General features: G+C 37.7%; 1 protein-coding gene across 2 annotated transcripts in view; it reads right to left on the reverse strand.

Moving 5' to 3' along the window:
* Window positions 1-17,842, reverse strand: part of NR2C1 (nuclear receptor subfamily 2 group C member 1) — a 94,940-nt gene that overhangs the window by 44,272 nt on the left and 32,826 nt on the right. For both annotated transcript variants that reach the window (XM_072655609.1, XM_072655610.1), the window contains exons 3-4: window positions 8,028-8,258; window positions 2,578-2,659 (exon numbers count right to left, since the gene is read on the reverse strand). In XM_072655609.1, the coding sequence (XP_072511710.1) occupies window positions 2,578-2,659; window positions 8,028-8,258 (313 nt within the window). The remainder of the gene's footprint in view (window positions 1-2,577; window positions 2,660-8,027; window positions 8,259-17,842) is intronic.

The raw sequence follows: 17,842 nt of genomic DNA on the forward strand, positions 1-17,842 counted from the left end.
AATCATCTTTTCCAACAGATTTTTTTTGCCATCCTTCCTTGTGGCTACTTGATTACTGACAACACTGAGTGTCAAGGTCGATACTGATATGGTCTGGAGGATCCTGTTGAGTTCTTCATAGGATTTCACTACCTCTTTAACGTCTAAAATATTTGCTGTCATGTAAGTGACAGCATGTGTAATTTGTCTGTTAATGTTTATCATAAGCAATGCAAGACAAGATGACTAAGTGCTCCATGAAATGATGTTTCTTGTTGCCTTGGACACATGATGAAACCAACTCCTCTCTCCAAGTTAAATCTGAGAACATTCCTTCAAATTAATTGCAACTTCTTTATGTCTTCTGGCTTCCATTTGCAGCAAAAAGATCAGCATTCACCAAGAATGTATCAAACTCACTGGTCATTGGGCAAAGACTGCACATGAGTTCAAACAGGTAAACATGTTTGTAGACAAGTAAAGAGCTGGGTGATTCTTAGCATATTCTGCCCTGGTCACGGTAGAACGGGAGGTACAGGGGAGCACAGCATAGCATTGAGGATCACCTCCTGCTTTTGTCAAGAACCAAGGTCACCTCTGTACCGCAATGATGATATTCATCCATTTATCAACAGCCGCCTTTTCCTGGAGTGCTCAACACCAAAAGGCTAGGATAATTCTATCGAGTTTTATTTTTGTGTTTTTATTATTTGTTTTAACAAAAAAGGTGCAGGGGGATAAATCAAATTCTTCCACACAATGAAATTAAATATCAATGTAATATAAAAAATAAAATCTCTAATTCTTATCTTTATCCTTGAACAACTGAAATATTTTCTAATAAAATCAGTCATGAAATGTTACTACTTACTTAGACATGGGAGAACAAATAATGCATTTTTATCTATGATGGTTAGATGGGCATGCCTGATTATAGGTTGATACAATCACTTTTTAATTTCATAATGGGGGAAAAAAAACTAATAACACTAGATACACCAAAAGTATAATGTGTAAAAAAAGGCAGGATAATCTATACCAGGTAATTCTAAGGTTCCTTCCTACTCTAAAATTCTATTATTTTAATAATATAACAATTTAAGAAGACAAAATCTAGCCAAATCCCAACTTTCTGCAGCGCCAACTCACTTCCTTCATTCGTCTGAATGAAGGAAAATTAAGTTGGTTCTTGGTTTTATGTAACAAATATAAAAGGAACTATGAGCTCAGTGTGGATGAATTATTAGTAATATCACATACAAAAGGAGTTTTAGTTTCTATTCTCTATATCTATACAGAATGTCAATAATTTCTAATGATTTAGTAATTTGTTCCTATTAAAATCTTCTGAAATGACTCTTTGTAGAATATTTTGTTTGTCTATTTGCCATGACAACTCAAACACTAAATGATAATTTATTTTTGCCATACCTGGCAACAAATTAAGGCAGAGTATTCAATTTAAATGAATAAACCCATATCAAGTGCCTACTTAAGCAATTAAGTACCAGGCACTCCAATTACCATAGAATAAGAATTACATTAGTAGTAGCCAGAAATGGAAACAGATGAAAAATTAAAGTATCTGCATTTACCAAAGATTATGTGATTAGCACAAATAAGAAATTTCAAAAATATACTGCCTAAGAAGACCAGTGCATAGAGCAATACCCAAAGAGAGCTATTTAAAATTTTATATGATATTTTTATGGAGATTAAAGGAGCAGCTAAATAACTTTTGTGGCTCTTTTTTAAAGGGAGGATGGAATTTAGAAAATGGGGGAAGGGAGGAGGGAGACTCATCAGAAAACATCCTCAAGAGTCTTTTTCAACTCTTGATCTCTTTATCAAAAATCACTTTTTTTGGAAGGCAATCAGGGTTAAGTGACTTGTCCAGGGTCACACAGCTAGTAAGTGTCTGAAGACAGATTTGAACTCAGGTGCTTCGAACTCCAGATGCTATAAATGAACTTTTAATGCATCTCTGGAAGACATAATCTAAGAATGTTCACTTTCTTGGGAACACAGACAACCAGAGGAATGCTGGTTGCTACCATGAACTTGAACATGCTACCATAACTTGAAATGACCCCCCAAATGCTGTAGGTGGTAAAGTCATCATCTATATACACTCCTGTTTTCCTCTTCTACTTTGTGAAGAGAAATGTTTCTGTTTGCTATGTTGTCAACTTTAAAATAAAAGGAACTTTTTGAAATAAATGGGGACACATTTTTAAAAATATCACCTTCTATACATTTTCCTCCTCTTCCTTTCAAAAAAGTTTAAATTATTTTTCACATTCCTTTGATTAATGAATTTTTGTGTACCTAGTTAACTATAAGTCACATTGGATGCAAGTAGAACTGTAATGAGAAAACATTAAAAAGTGCAACCTTTAGAAAAATCCAATCAACTTTCTTAGATTACTTTTAAAACAGATGACCATGAAATGGTATAATCCTATTTTTAGCTATAATAAAAAAAGTACTTATTTAAGCAAATAAATCCAAACATGCTATGTATGCTATATAAAGATTACTTTAATAGGAAGCACAGCCCAAGGTCAAGTTTAATAAATTATTTAATAAAAAATTTACCTGATGCTTTATCTCCACACACTACACAAAGATCGAAAACTTTATTTGGTGTCTGGTCTGAGGAGGAATGATCTGTTAAAATCTAAGGAAAAAACAACATTGTTGTTACTTAGCAATTTTCTCTCTATATTAAAAAAAAAAAAATCCTCCCCTCCCCTGGTCATTGTCCTTGAAATCTAACATCTACTCAGAAGATGATTTTTTTTTTAATTATTTTTCACCAGCCTTAAACTGTTTCTGTTAAGATGAAAAATACAAAAATTATCATGTGACCTTGGACAGTTTTGAGAAGAAAATTTTTAAAACTATCTTTATTTGTCATGAAAATTAAAGATTTCTAACAAGAATAAATTGTTGGTTTTAAGTAAAATGCTCTTACACACTCAACAGTTAAGCCTCAGCTAATAATAGCCATGCATAGGGACACAAACTGTTATCACAAAACAAAATAAGAGTAATAAATTATTTTTGGTATCCATCTCTGAAGAATTCCAAGTAATGACACCTTGGTGGGGGCAGGGGCTCTGTATTCCATGATTACATAACATAAACCTTCCGTCACTCTCAAGGAAGAGGAGTTTGGATTTAAGCTCATTCCTTCCATAAAGCAGAGCCTCCCAGGGTTCTGAAGAGCCAAAGAACTGCTTTCTCTAACATTCCATTCTCCCTTGTCCTTCAGGGGAAGAGGTGTGCTGGTACAAGAAACTGTTTGATCACATGAATTTAAGATTTTTAATTTAAAATTGCTCAGGATTAAAAACATCCTTTATTTTACATAAAGACGGCATAGAAAGCATTTTATATTCTTCAAAGAGTTTTCAAGCAGATTATCCCATCACATGCACAGAATAACCTCAGGTGGATAGTAACAGATTTTACTATTCATACAGTGAAATGCCCATAGTCTCAGAGATATTCCAGGTGCCATCAGGACTAGACTCCAGGTGTCTTGGTGCTTACAGCCTATATTCTTTCTACTAAACGGTCAGTAAAGCTGGATGGAGACACAAATATCATCTCCATTTTATACTCAGGGAAACTAAAGCATGCACCAGTTGTTTAGGAAGTGACTTTCCAAGGATAATGCAAATCTTTTCTGGGCCGTTAATACAAAAAATACTACAGAACATAATGCCAATATTTAAAATTAAAAGAAAAGAAATACATTTAGGGAAAGTATCAGAAATATATCAGAAAATGATTTTTAAAAAAGCCTTGGTATCTATAAAGTAGTGTATAATAACAAGACAAATGCCTAATTCTGAAGAGACCAGTAGTCAAAGGATGTGAACAGATCCCTTTCTAAGGAGAAAATGAAAATCGTTTAATGACAGGAAAATATGAAGAATTTCCCCAAAATTAGAGAAATGCACATCAGAGTAATTTCAAGAAAGCACAGTTGGAACCTCTAGAGAAACAAAAACAAGAAAAAAAAGATGAGATATAATGGCTCAGCTACAGGGAAAGGGGTACTGGGTTATACCTCAGTACCACACTATTGGTGATGTGCATCTTTGCAAATATTTTAGCAAGTTTACTACTGGCATATAGTAAAAACAGCCAAAATAAGCATACGTTACTAAAACTTGACTAAAATACCAAACATAGGGGTTCTCTAGGTTTGTAATCACAAAAACAAAAAGCAAAACCTCCTTCCACACATCTTACTGCGGAATGGGCACCCAAGGTGACCCAGGGTTCCCCCAACATGCCCTGATGGAGAACAAGGTCAGACATATTCTACTACCCTGGGAACATGGACCTGGTGATAGCCCAGTCTAATCAAATACAAGGCAGCTCATGCTCTCTCTCAATTGGCCAAGTGGAGCTGACAGTACTAAGAAACTGGCCATTTTTAAACTATGTGCTACCATTTACTGCTGGTGAGTGTCTAAACGTGCAGCTAAGGGACACCATAATACACAAAACATTGGCCTGGAGTCAGGAAGACCTGAGTGCAAATTCGACCTTTGACTAATGGTGGAACTTCACCTCTCAGCCTCAGTTTCCTCATCTGTACAATGGGGTCAATCCTAGCACCTGCTTCCCAAAGTTGTGGTGAGGATTAAATGAGATAATATTTGTAAAGTGCTTAGCACATTACATGGCACACACTAGATGCTACATAAATGCTGGTTACAAAAAGAAGCTGCAGATAAATGGAAGGATGACGAAAGGCAAGCACAGCTGTTGCCACTATTATTTTATCACACATCCAAAGGCAACAAGAAGCATCATTTCATGGGCCTTTGAACCACCTTGCCACTGCGGGGCGTATCAACAAGAAAATAACTGCAGATGAGCCCAGTATCTGTGCAGAGAATGAAGCTGTAGAAAAAAATCTACAAATAACTTGATGAGACCCTACAAATTAAACTAGCCTCCATTTTGATCCTCCGTGACTTTAATGCAAGGAGTCAGGACAAGGACGGAAAAGACAGGAGAGTAAGAAAGGAGAGAGGTTTAAGGCTTGCAAATGGCAGAGGTCTCAGGTCTAAACATGAATATTTTCTCTGAGAAAATAGCTAGGAAATGCCAAATAATTTCACAAAAGACTGAATTAATTATATTTTGACAAAGAAGGACTAATCAGTAATGTGGAAGTCATTCTGGAATCAGCTATCTGTGCACAGTCAGACAAATATAAAGTAGATCACAATTAATACAAAACTTGAAGACTAAAAAATTATAAAGATGCATCATGCAATTAAAACAGCAGCAAATAGATGCACTGAAGTAAGTGACTAATGATAAAAAATGGAGAAAAGATAAAGGAAAAGGCATTAACACTAATAGTGATAACTTTATTCAGAACTCTGACTTATGAAATCAACTGTCATCACAAGAAAACCAAAAAGTCTAAACTACTTCTGCCAGGAAATACTTTATCTCTTTGCAAAAGAGGGAAATTTGGCTACCACAGGGGGAAAAAAAATCTGCCTAAAATATAAGTCCATGTGTAAACCTAACAGATGAGGACAGGGAAGGTACCAAAACAGTAGGACTTCATGGAACAGCGAGGAGCCACGAAAGGAAAAGCAAGTTTGGTGAGAAATCCAACTAATCCAAGGGCACTTTAGGATCAAATAGGGACAACAAGAGACAAAAAGATGGAAAAAAGCTGCAGTTCAATGTGTAAGTTTTTCCCACTCAAGGAAGGAGGTCCCACTGTGCTGGACCTCTCTACCCACACCATCCTTGATGTGCTTCCTGAAGAAAAGAAAATGGCACTAGAGAAAACAAACAAATGTAGGTGTAACAAATGGGTTGGACAAATTACGTACCTCTGACAAGGATAGGAAGGAGTCAATTTGCTGGAGGACAACTTTGAAAACAGCACCTTTCCCTCTGCCTAGTCCAATACTTTTATTTTAAAATCATCAAAGACCAAAAAGGGCAGGAGGAGCTCACAGTCACTAAACAAGCTACATGGAAAGTTGTGGTTAGCCCTAGAACATCAGCTTGTGAAAACCTGTCTGTTCCTTTCCAATGCCTGCTGACTTTAACACATGTGGAGATCATTCTCATAAAAATTTTGAAGAGATGGAAAAATACTGATATGTAGGTGAGAATGACCTACACACATCAAAAACATCAAAGATACTTTAAAATATATTAGATAAGCCTTGTTTTTTGACTCTGATTACTAATATCAAGCAAGACATTAGTCAGGAAGATGTTCTCAGCAATGGTGCTCATTTCTGTTGTAGAGGAGTCCTCATAGAGAGCACAAATTCAAAGAAAGGGGATTTCTATAGCTAATGAGAACCAGAGCTTTTTGATCTGGGGTCCAATAACTTCTTTTTCAAAATATTCTGATAACTATTTCAAAGGAGGTTGAGAAGAATCAGTCAGCCAGTCAGGAGAAAAACTAAAAGAGATTACTTAATCAGCAGGATAAAAACCCATAGAGAAGAGAATATCTAGGAACAGAGAAAGGTCAGTAGTAAATGTTCCAAAGAGGTCCAGCAGAATGACGATGAAGAATAGACCATGAGACTGGGCAAGTAAGAGTTCACTGCTAAACTATGGTGAAGCAAGTGTCAGCTGAGTGAACTTCAGAAGGCTGAGTGCAAAGGGCTGAGAGGGAGAGGAAAAGAAGTGGAGATGAAGAGAAAAGACAGGGAATTGGGAAAGGCTTCACAGAGGAGGAGATAGGAAAAGCATGTTCCAGGACTGAGTGATTATCCGAGAAAATGCTGGTGTGAGAAAAGGCAAGACAACATCAAATTAAGACAGAGACTGCATGAAGGGGAGGAGAGTTAAGTAAAATTGGAATGGGAATCACACCAGATCTTTAATACCAGGGTAATTAATATGAATTTTTTTCTGTAGGAAATAGAGAATTAGTGAAGAGGAGTGATGTGATGACATCTTTAAAATTTAGAAAGTAAAAGCGACAATTGTGTGAAGGATAAATTAGAGATGTGAGAAACCAGTTGGGAAATTATCAAAATAGTCTAAATAAAATAACAGAGCCCTGAACTAAGGTGGTGGCAGTAGATATGGACAGATGGAAAACATTTCACAGGTAGAATCAAAAAGACTGAGCAAATGATCACAAAAGAATGGTAATGATAACCAACATTTTGAAACAATGATTGAAAAGGTCCACAAAACAAGGTCCCACACACTGATCTGGTCGTTAGAAAAACTGCATGTGACTAGTAAGAGTTAAAAGAGTTGTGCAAATTAAATCTTATGTTGATGGTAGAATTAAAATGTGTGTCATCTGAGAGTCCTTTTGGATACCAGATTATTTTACATGAGTAGTGTATTCAATAAGTTCATTGAAGGGCTTAGTACCTTGCATAAAGTAATTGTTTATTCACTTTTGACATTAAAGGAATGAGAAAAAACTTGTATTGTTTTCTTGTTGATAAACTATGAGTAGAAAAACATTTAAATATCCTAAGAGCAATAAAAATACCTATATTACCCTCATTCAGAAAACATAACCCACAATTTCAAACAGAATTCTCCTTTTGTGTTTTGCTGTGTGTACAGAAATTCTTTTTTTTTGGTGTTTCAGTTTAGAATTTAAAAGCAAAATTAGAAACAAAAGAATGTATACATGATCAAATTTTAAATATCTGCACCAATTCATGAAAAAAGGTTTGAATAACACAAAAGAGTTAGCTCCAAAGTCACTTGGCTTTAAAAAACTCAGTAGAAGGTGTCCTGCCCACTTAAAGAACTCCCACACTTGCTAGCTTTGTCTAGCCTTGACCCACCTAGACTACTGCTGTAAGTCAAGGAAAGAAGTGCATCACCACAAAGAATGGACAAAGCAGACAATCCACTCACATAGATCATCAAAATTCTACTCCCTGGCAATGTTTAAACTAGCAAAGAGCAATGGTGTTTAGCAGCGCTACAGTAAAAACTTGATTAGGTCCTTTTTTGTGTAGAAGATGAAAAAAGACTTTAGGGAATCCACTTTGCTTTACCTGGATATGCTGTGCAGACAGATCTGGAGTTGCAAAAAACAGCTGGTTGACACCTGCAGCATCTGGTGTTGTGAGGAACACTTTTCCTGGAGTAGAATCTTGCCTAGCAAGAATTACTTTGCTTGGGGTGGCACCATCATGATTGGTTAGGATGAACTGCTTGCTTGGCGTGTTCTGACCCAGGGCTGTCACAATCTGAATTTTCTGGCCAGTCTGCTGGTCTGTAACAATCTAATACATTCATTTAGGTTAGTATTCTATATTATTCTTTCATTCTAATCCCCCAACACCCCAGGGAAACAGGAATCTTTTAATGGCTGGCATATAAACCAGAACATATTCAATATGACATAGTAAATATACAGAAGTAATCCTATAAACCTTTATACTCAGTCTAGGACGGATGTCAGTGACCTATTATCTTGAGATAATTCTTGCTTGTTTCATCACTGTAAATGGCCAAGAATTGTCCTATTCATCTGTAGGCTCTGGCTGGGCTATGTTATGTCTTTGTGTACCTACTCTACTTCCAGATCTGAAGGAGAACTTATGACATGGCCAAATCACTTTTATTTATTGGCATCAGTATGTATTATCGCATAATTTGGTAAAAAGAGCGCAGGATTAGGAGTCAGGAAACATGATTCAAATTTGGATTCTGCCACTAAGCATCTGCAAGACCCTAAGAAAATTGCTTAACCTCACTAGACCTCAGTTTTTTCATTTGTAAAATAAGAGGGTTTGACTATATGACATCTGAAGTCCCTACAAGCACTGTTACAACTTTGTCTTTTCTCTTATGACCCTAACATTAGATCAAATTATAATAAGATATAGATACACAAGTTTAAATTCTATCATGGGAAACAACCTATATTTTGCATCGTGAATAAAGAGAGGGACTCTATGTAGTGGAAATGAATGAATGAATATGAATGAAGTATTTATTAAGCACCTACTATGTGCAAAGCAATGGGGATGCAAACCGAAGAGTAAGACAGTCCCTGTTCACAAGCAGCTTACATTCAAATCAGGGAGACAACCCAGATGGAAAGTTCCAGCTGCAAGTCAGAGGGAAAGGTACTATGGTCCTTAGGAAATGAGGAAGAAATGTATTTCAGGCAGGGAAATGGCCAGCACAAAGGGACTGAGAGAAGGGATAGAATATGTGGGAGAACAAAAAGAAGGCCAATGTAGCAGCACCATCAATTGCTGAGGAAAATAATGTCAATCAATCAATAAACATTTGCTAAATGCCTACTATGTGACACACACTGAGGCAAAAGGCAGGCCCTGCTCTTAAGGAATTCACAATCTAATGAGGAAGACAATATGCAAACAAGTATGTATAAAGCAAACCACATACAGGATAAATTAGAAATAATTTGCAGAGGGAAGACACTAGAATTAAGTGGGACTGTCTTCCTGTAGAAGATGGGATTTCAGTTGGAACTCAAAGGAAGCTAGGGAAGTCAGTAGTTGGAGAAGAAGAGGGAGAGTGTGAGAGCCAGATACAATGCCCAGAGGTGAGAGACTGAGCATCTTGCTTGCGATCAGCCAGGAGACTAGAGTCATTGAATTGAAGGGTACATGGAGGAGAATAAGGTGAAAGAAGTCTGGAAAGCTAGGAGGGAAACAGGTTGTGAAGGGCTTTGACAGTCAAACAGAGGATCTGTGCTTCCTCCTAAAAGCATAGGAAGCCACACAAGTTTGCCTTCCAAGGCTGCAGGGGTGGGTGGAACATAATCTGACCAGGAGGTGACTGAATAAAGGATGGAGTGGAGAGGGGAGAGGCACAAGGCAGGCAGGCCCACCTCCAGGCCAGTGCAGTCGTCCAGAGCTGAGGTGACCAGAGCCTGCACCAGAGCCAGAAGAGTGTCAGAGAAGAGAAGGCCGTGTATTCAAGAGATGCTGCAGAGGTGAAATCAACATTTCTTGGCAATACCTTGGATATAGGGGATGAGAAATAGTGAGGAGTGCAGGATGACTCCTAGGTTATAAGCCTGAGGGACTGGGAGGATGGTGTTGTCCTCTACAATATAAGAGGGAAGATAGGAGGGGAAGGGAATTTAGGAGGGGAAATAATGAGTTCAGATTTGGACATATTGAGTTGAAAATGTTTACTGGAGATCCAGTTCAAGATGTCTGTAAAGCATCTTGGTAATGTATAAGAGACTTGGAGATGAACATTCAAAAAACTAATATCTTGGCAACTGAGCTCATCACTCTGGCAAACAGAGGGAGAAGAAAGGGAAGCAGTGTCAGATTTTGTAGTCTTGGGCTTAAAGATCACTGCAGACAGTGACTGAAGTCATGACATTAAAAGATGCTTGCTTCTTGGAAGGAAAGCTATGGCAAATCTGGACGCAGACTAAAAAGCAGAGACATCACCTTGCCAACAAAGGTCTGTATATTCAAAGCTATGGCTTTTCCAGTAGCAACGTATGGCAGTGAGAGTTGACTGCATAAGGAAAGCTGAGTGCTACAGAATCAACTCAAAGAGTGGTGCTGGCGAAGACATTTGAGAGTCCCTTGGACAGCAAAGAAATCAAATCAGTCAATACTCAAAGAAATTAATTCAGGCTCTTCACTGGAAGGTCAAATATTAAAGTTGAAGCTTAAATACTATGGCAAAAAGAGAAGGGAATAACAGAGGATGAAATGGATAGACAGTGTCATGGAAACAACAAACATGAAGTTGGACTTCAAGAGACAGTGGAGGATCGAAGGGCCTCGCATGCTATGGCTCATGGGAGTTGAACATGACTGAACAACAAAAATGACACTAGAGATATAGTTTATGGGAAAGCTGTGACAAAGAATTGAACTTACATGTTATTTTAGCAGCAAAAAGGAGTCCATGAAGAGTACTGACATGGGCAGAGCAATGCTTCAGAAAAATCACTTTTGCAGCAATGTGAAGGATGGATTAAAGTGGGAAGAAACTTGAGGAAAGGAGGCCTCTGTAATAGTGCAGGTGAAAGGTGATGAGGGTTTAACTAATGCGGTGGCAGCATGGTAAAGAGGAAGTCAGGTGTGAGAGCTGTTGTGGAAATGGGTCAGTGCAGTTAGATGGCACAGTGGTTACAGTGGGGCTTGGCATCAGAGCCTGAGTTCAGATTCTGCCTCAAATACTTAACAGATGTATAACCTCTCCTAACAGCCTCTCATGTCCCTTCCTGCTCTAAATCTACTCCTATGATTCTTGATATTTAGAAACTGACTGGATATGTGGGGTGAGGGAAAATGAGAATCAAGGATAATGCTAGAATTTAGGAGAGTGAAAGATGCGCAAGATATACAGGGAACATAAATGTGTTAGAACCAGAAGTCATGGATAAGTGCTCAAAGGACACGAACAAACATTTCTCAGAATAATAATTGCAAACTATTAACAACCATATGAAAGAATGCTTCAAACCACTAATACTAAAAGAAATACAAACCAAAATAACTCCAAGGTTTACTGTGCACCCAACAAACTGGCAAATCTGACAGAAAATAAGGATGATTCTTGTTGGTACGTCTGTGGGAAAAGGAATACCTGGTGGAATCAACTGTGCATTGATTGAGCTATTGTGGAAAATCATTTGAAATTATGCTAAGATGAAATCTAGCTGGTTGGAAAAGGCATTCCAGAGAGTACAATGGACAAGTTGAATACCTTCAGAGTGGGAGGCTGAGAGGACTGAGTTGAAAAGGATAATAAGGGAATGATTAGTAGGGATGGAGAATGGCATGTGAACAATGATAACTAGAGGTTCAAAAATCACTGAAGAGTGGAAGGGCAGAAGAATGTAAATCACTGAGGAATGAGTTCAGGTAGGTGATCATATTCCACAAGAATCAAGCTGTCCCAGGGCATCAGGCAGCTCTGTGTGGCTAGAAAGGTGTGCGAAGGGTAGAGGGTATCCAAGCAGGGGCAAGATAAGCCCTGCAGAGCTGCAGATGACCCAAGAAGTTGCCTGGACTGCAGGCTGGAAGGATTTTTCTTTCTTGATTGCTTCCTCCACATGACCCTGCTGCCCTTTGTAGCACTACTCACACTTTCACTCATGCTCAATTTTCTGACTGTGGTGCGGGAACTGGAAGACTCCTTGTGCCCCACTGCCACTTCCAGTCTCTTACTCTACTATTGCCAATTAATCCATATTTAATCACCCCTTTAAGATTCGAATAGCAAGCTACTGTCTTCCAACTCCAGGACATTCTCCTTCCTTCCTCAATGAATTCATGTCAGAATCTGGCTCAGCATCTCCTTAACTGCTACCCTTTTACTAGGGTACACATAGTGACACTGTCTCAAACATTCTCTACCCTCTCAATCCCTACATGTACAAATCTCTACAAATTTGCATTTTTCCTTGCCATGTCCCCTAAAGTGGAATTACTGAATCAGAGTATGAATAGTTTTATAGTTCTTTTTTAATTAGTATTTTATTTTTTCAATTACATGTAAAGATAGTTTTCAACATTCATTTTTCATAAGATTTTAAGTTTCAAATTTATTCTCCCTTCCTCCTTCCCTCCCATCCCCCATCTCCAAGATGTCAAGCAATCTGATATAGGTTACACATGTGAGATTATGGAAACATATTTCCACATTTGTCATGTGGTAAAAGAAGAAACAGATCAAAAGGGAAAAGCCATAAAAAACAAAAAGAAGTGAAATTAAAATGCTTCGATTAACATTCAGACTCCATAGTTCTTTCTCCAGATGCAGATAGCATTTTTCATCATGAGTCTTTTGGAAATGTCTTGGATTGCTGTGTTGCTGAGAAGAGCTAAGTCGCTCATAGTTGATCATCGCACAATGTTGCTGTTACTGTGTACAATGTTCTCCTGATTCTGCTCACTTCACTCAGCATCAGTTCATGAAAGTCTTTCCAGGTTTTTCTGAAACCCACCTGCTCATCATTTTTTATAACACAACAGTATTCCAAGTAATAGATATTCTTTAAAAAGTCTGATTATAGGATTATTTTTATCAGTTTTTCTATTTCTTTAACCTTGGTTTCTATTTTATACTGCCTATCATCTTTGGGAAAACAGAAGTTAAAGAATTATCATCAGCACATACATGAGTCTAAATAGGTACAATTTCTCATTCAAAATAACTAATATATTCTTTAATTTTATTACTTATTTTGATATGCTTTTCTTTTTAAATTTTGAATTCCAAATTCTTTCCCTCCCTCCCACCCCTTACCTTGAGAAGGCAAGCAATATGATGTCAATTATGCATGTGAAACCATGCAAAACAAATTTCAATATTAGTCATATTTTCAAAGAAAAGCAAGAAAAATAAAATGAGAAAATTGTACTTCAATTTGCACTCACAGTTTATCAGTTCTCTCTCTGGAGTAGATAGCATTTTTTCATCAAGGGCCCTTCGGAACTATTTTGGATCACTGACCAGAGTAGCCAAGTCTTTCACAGTTGATTGTCATTACAGCATTGCTGTTACCATGCATAATGATCTCCCAGTTCTTCTTTTACTTCACTGTGAATCAGTTTACATGGTCTTGCACAGCTTTTCTGAAACTATCTCCCTCATCATTTCCCACAGCACAACAGTACTCTATCACAATCCTCTGCCACAATTTGTTTAGCCATTCTCCAGCTAATGAACATTCCCTCAATTTCCAACTCTTTGCCACCACAAAGAGCTGCTATAGTTTTGAACATATATGTCTTTCCCCATTTTTATGATCTCTTTGGGATATAGACCTAGAAGTCTCACTGCTCAGTAAAGGTATGCATAGTTTTAAAGCCCTCTGGATCTATTTCCCAATTGTTTTCCAGAATGGGCTAGTTCACAACTCCACCAACAGGTCATTAGTGTACCTATTTTTCCCTCATCCCCTCAAGCTTTTGTCATTTTTGATAGGTGTGAGGTGGTACCTCTGAGTTTTTTAATTTGTATTTCTGTAATAAACAGTGATTTAGAGTAGTTTTTCATATGACTATAGATAGCTTTGATTTCTTCTGAAAACTGCCCATTCATATCCTTTGACCATATGTCAATTGGGGAATGGCTCTTATTTTCATAAGTTCTATACTCAGAATATATTTGAGAAGTGAAGTCTTTATCAGAGAAACTTATTATAAAATTTTTTGATATTACTTCTCTGTCTACAATACCTTTCAGTAAAACATAGTTTCTCTGATTATCTTTTAATGGGGTCTATTTTTACTTTTGCATTTGATCATGATTGTTACCCCAGCCTTTTTCCCTTCAGCTGGAGAATATTAGATTCTGCTTCAGTCCTTCATTTTAACTGTGTGTGTGTCTTTCTGTTTCAAATGTCTCTCTTATAAACAACATATTGTTAGATTCTGGTTTGTAATACATTCTGCCATTTGTTTCCATTTTATAGGTAAGCTCATCTCATTCACATTCAGTTATGATTACTGTGTATTTCCCTCCATCCTATTATTTTATCTCCTCCCCTTTATCATTCCACTCCCTTTCTCTTATCCCCTTTCCATCCTATTTCCCTACTGGGTAAGTTATATTTCTATAAACAACTGTGTGTGTGTGTGTGTGTGTGTGTGTGTGTGTGTGTGTGTATTTTTTGGAACCAATTCTAATGAGTGAGGTTCAAACATTACCTGACCCCCAGCCCCATTTTTCTCTCCATTGTAAAAGTTCTTCCTTGTATACCTCTTTTATGGGAGAAACATGATGTCTAGGCTCTTAATTTAAAATCTTGGCTTTCAGAAAGTTCAATATTCTTAAATGATCTCTCCTCAATCTATTTTCCAGGTCACTTGTTTTCCTGAAGAGGTCTTTCATATTGTCTTCTATCTTTTCTATCGTTTAACTTTTTTCCTTGATGTTTCATAGAGTCATTCACTTCAAATTGTCCAATTCTAATTTTTAAGAAATTATTTTCTTCAGTGGGCTTTTGCACCTGTTTTTCCACCTGGCCAATTCTACTTTTTAAGAAATTCTTTTCTTCAGTGAATTTTTGTGCCTCTTTTACCATTAGGTCAATTCTGTTTTTTAAGGTGTTATTTTCATCAGACTTTCTGTGCCTCTTTTACCAAGATGTTAATTTTCTTTTCCTAATTTTCTTGCATCTCTCTCATTTTCTTTCACCAATTTTTCCTAACTGCTCATCTCTTTTTTTTATCAGGAATTCTTGGCTGGGCTTGGATCCAATTAACATTTTTCCTTGGGGCTTTGTTTGAAGCTGTTTCACATTCTTATATTCTTCTGAGTTTATGTCTTGATCTTCTTCCCTTCCACTGTAGCAGATTTTTAGTCAAGTTCTTTTTTGGCAGTTTGCTCATTTTTCCGGCCTACTTCTTGACTTTGAACTTTATGTTAAAAATTGGGCTCTGCTCACCTAGGAGTGGGGAAGGAGGCATTGTCCTAAGCTTCATTCATTTTCATGCTGCTGTTTTAAGAGTTAGTGACTGCAAGTTTTTGGTGCTTTCAAAGTGGTGTGATCCTGGAAGAGATTTGGTCACTTCTCTCCTGGTCTGTGTTCTGTTCTTTACCCAGGAAGGGCCCCTATTTCTCCTGCAGCTGCACACACTAGGGCTCTTCTCTGCTCTAGTAATGTGACCAGTGCCCCTGCAACCTTGTGGTCAATCACCAGTGCTGCTCTCCACCATGGAAATGCAACCCAGAACTATGTATGGACAATAGAGTTGCAAATCAGCACCAGCTGTACCTAGTACCAGCAAAGGGTCCTCAGTAATCTGTTTGTGAGTAGCTCTCTAATTTCCTCACAGTCCCTGAGCTGAAAGCTCCCAAAACTTTGCTGAAGCTGCTATTGCTGCCACCATATGTGGGTTCCAGAGAGACCTCTATCAGACCTCTACCCAGGCATTACATATTTCTCGTGCCTACCTCTTAAGTTTTCTTAGGCCAGAAAAATATCCTACCACAACTTTTTGTTGGCTCCAAAATATTATTTGAGACATTATTTTAAAGTTGTTTGGAGGGAAATGCTGAGAGAGTTCAGCTGAATGACTTGATCTGCTATCTTGGCTCTACCCCCCAAATAACTAATTTTTAAGAAGAAGAAGCTTCATTAAGATGAAATTTCGGGGGCAGCTAGGTAGCACAGTGAGTAGGACACTGGCTCTGGAGTCAAGAAGGGCCTGGGTTCAAATCTGGTCTCAGACACCTGACACTTACTAGTTGTATGACCCTGGGCATGCAGAGCAAGTCACTTAACCCCAACTGCCTTGCCAAAAAAAAAAAAAAGGATAAAATTTCAAAAGTACCTCATTTTGCTAAGTCCACAATATTGACAGATACTCAAACATTAACAATAACTGATTGTGAGGTACCAGCTCCAACAACCACTTGTTGAGAGAATCTGTTACTGCCTGTTGAGATAATCTTCCTACAGTATAGTCTCCAACCCTCAGCTTCTGGTAAATCCCATATCTCAGGTTGGAAGTTTTTTCATTGGTAGAAAATATCCTTAACAGAATGCAGTACATTAACAAAGTTCAGAAGAAATGGGATGACTATTCCAAGCTATTCTCTGACAAGTCCTCTAAAGCTATGCATGTACTTTGGGAGATGACTTTCTTGATTTCAATCATGGCTACAAAGTTCTGTGGAGAGCTTTTTAGAGCTCATTGCAGTCATACTCTCCAATCTCAACTCTGCTCTTGCTACTGATTGGCAATCATTTGATTATAGTCTTGAACCAATTCCTGGGATACTAATACACATCCAATTCTGTAAACCCTTAACCCAATGCCTTAATCCCCAGGATGTTCTAGCTTCCCACATTCTAATGAAATTGCTAGGGTAATCAATGATCTCATTCTAGTTCAACTGAGTAATTTCTTTGAGGTTCAGAGTACTTGGTTTTTAGGTACCTCTCTGGCATCTCAGGACAGAGCATTGGGACCCTAGAATTCTGAGAGGCCTAAGCTGTCCTAATTTAAGCACTGCTTTAACTTCTAAAGAGAAAGAAAGAAGGACCTCCACTCTTACTATATCTCTCCAAGCAAGATGGATTGTAGGTTACATAAATGAAGCTAGGAGGCTACCTTCTTGTTGACATGCCCTGGAGCAGGCCCTATGACAGTGCTCTTTTCTACTGTCTGTCATCTTCTAGAACAGAAGTAATTTACTGTAGTAAGGGATTGGATTTCTTGATCACTATTTAGTCTGGTATGAATTTCAAGTTTTTTCCAAATTAGGTACATGGGAAATGAACATCTTGCCTCCACACATGCAGTCATGCTAGCCAGACGTGAAACTCAGTGATGTCTCACTACTTATCTTCTTCACTCTCTGGGGCATCTAACTACCTCAGTCCTGGAAATTCTCCTCCCTTACCTTCCACAGACACATCCTTCCTTTTGTTTAACAGCCCACTATTTACTTATTTGGCAGTCAGAAAATATGTATAATCAATCAAAACAAATTCTCACATTGGCCACATCCAAAAAGTATTTATCTCATTCTTTATCCTGAGTCTTTCACCTCTGTGTCAGGAAATGAGAAGCATATTTCATCAATATTCCTCTGGAACCATGGCTGGACATGACATTGATAAGAGTACAGCACAACAATATTTTATCACATATATATGCTATAACTTGTTCATTCCTTCCCCAATCTATAAGCACCCCCATAAGTTCCCATTCTTTGCCATCTCAAATGTACAGTAAGTATTCTGTACATCCTTCAAGTTTGTTTTGCTTAAGACTAATTCCTCCCTTAATCTATCTTCCAATTTCCCTTTCCCTCTTATTTCCCTTTTGCGTGAAATGTTTTTGTACTCTGTGTGTGTGTGTGTGTGTGTGTGTGTGTGTGTGTGTACTCTTCCTTT

This window comes from Notamacropus eugenii, chromosome 3, assembly GCF_028372415.1.
Source record: "Notamacropus eugenii isolate mMacEug1 chromosome 3, mMacEug1.pri_v2, whole genome shotgun sequence".
NCBI lineage: Eukaryota > Metazoa > Chordata > Mammalia > Diprotodontia > Macropodidae > Notamacropus > Notamacropus eugenii.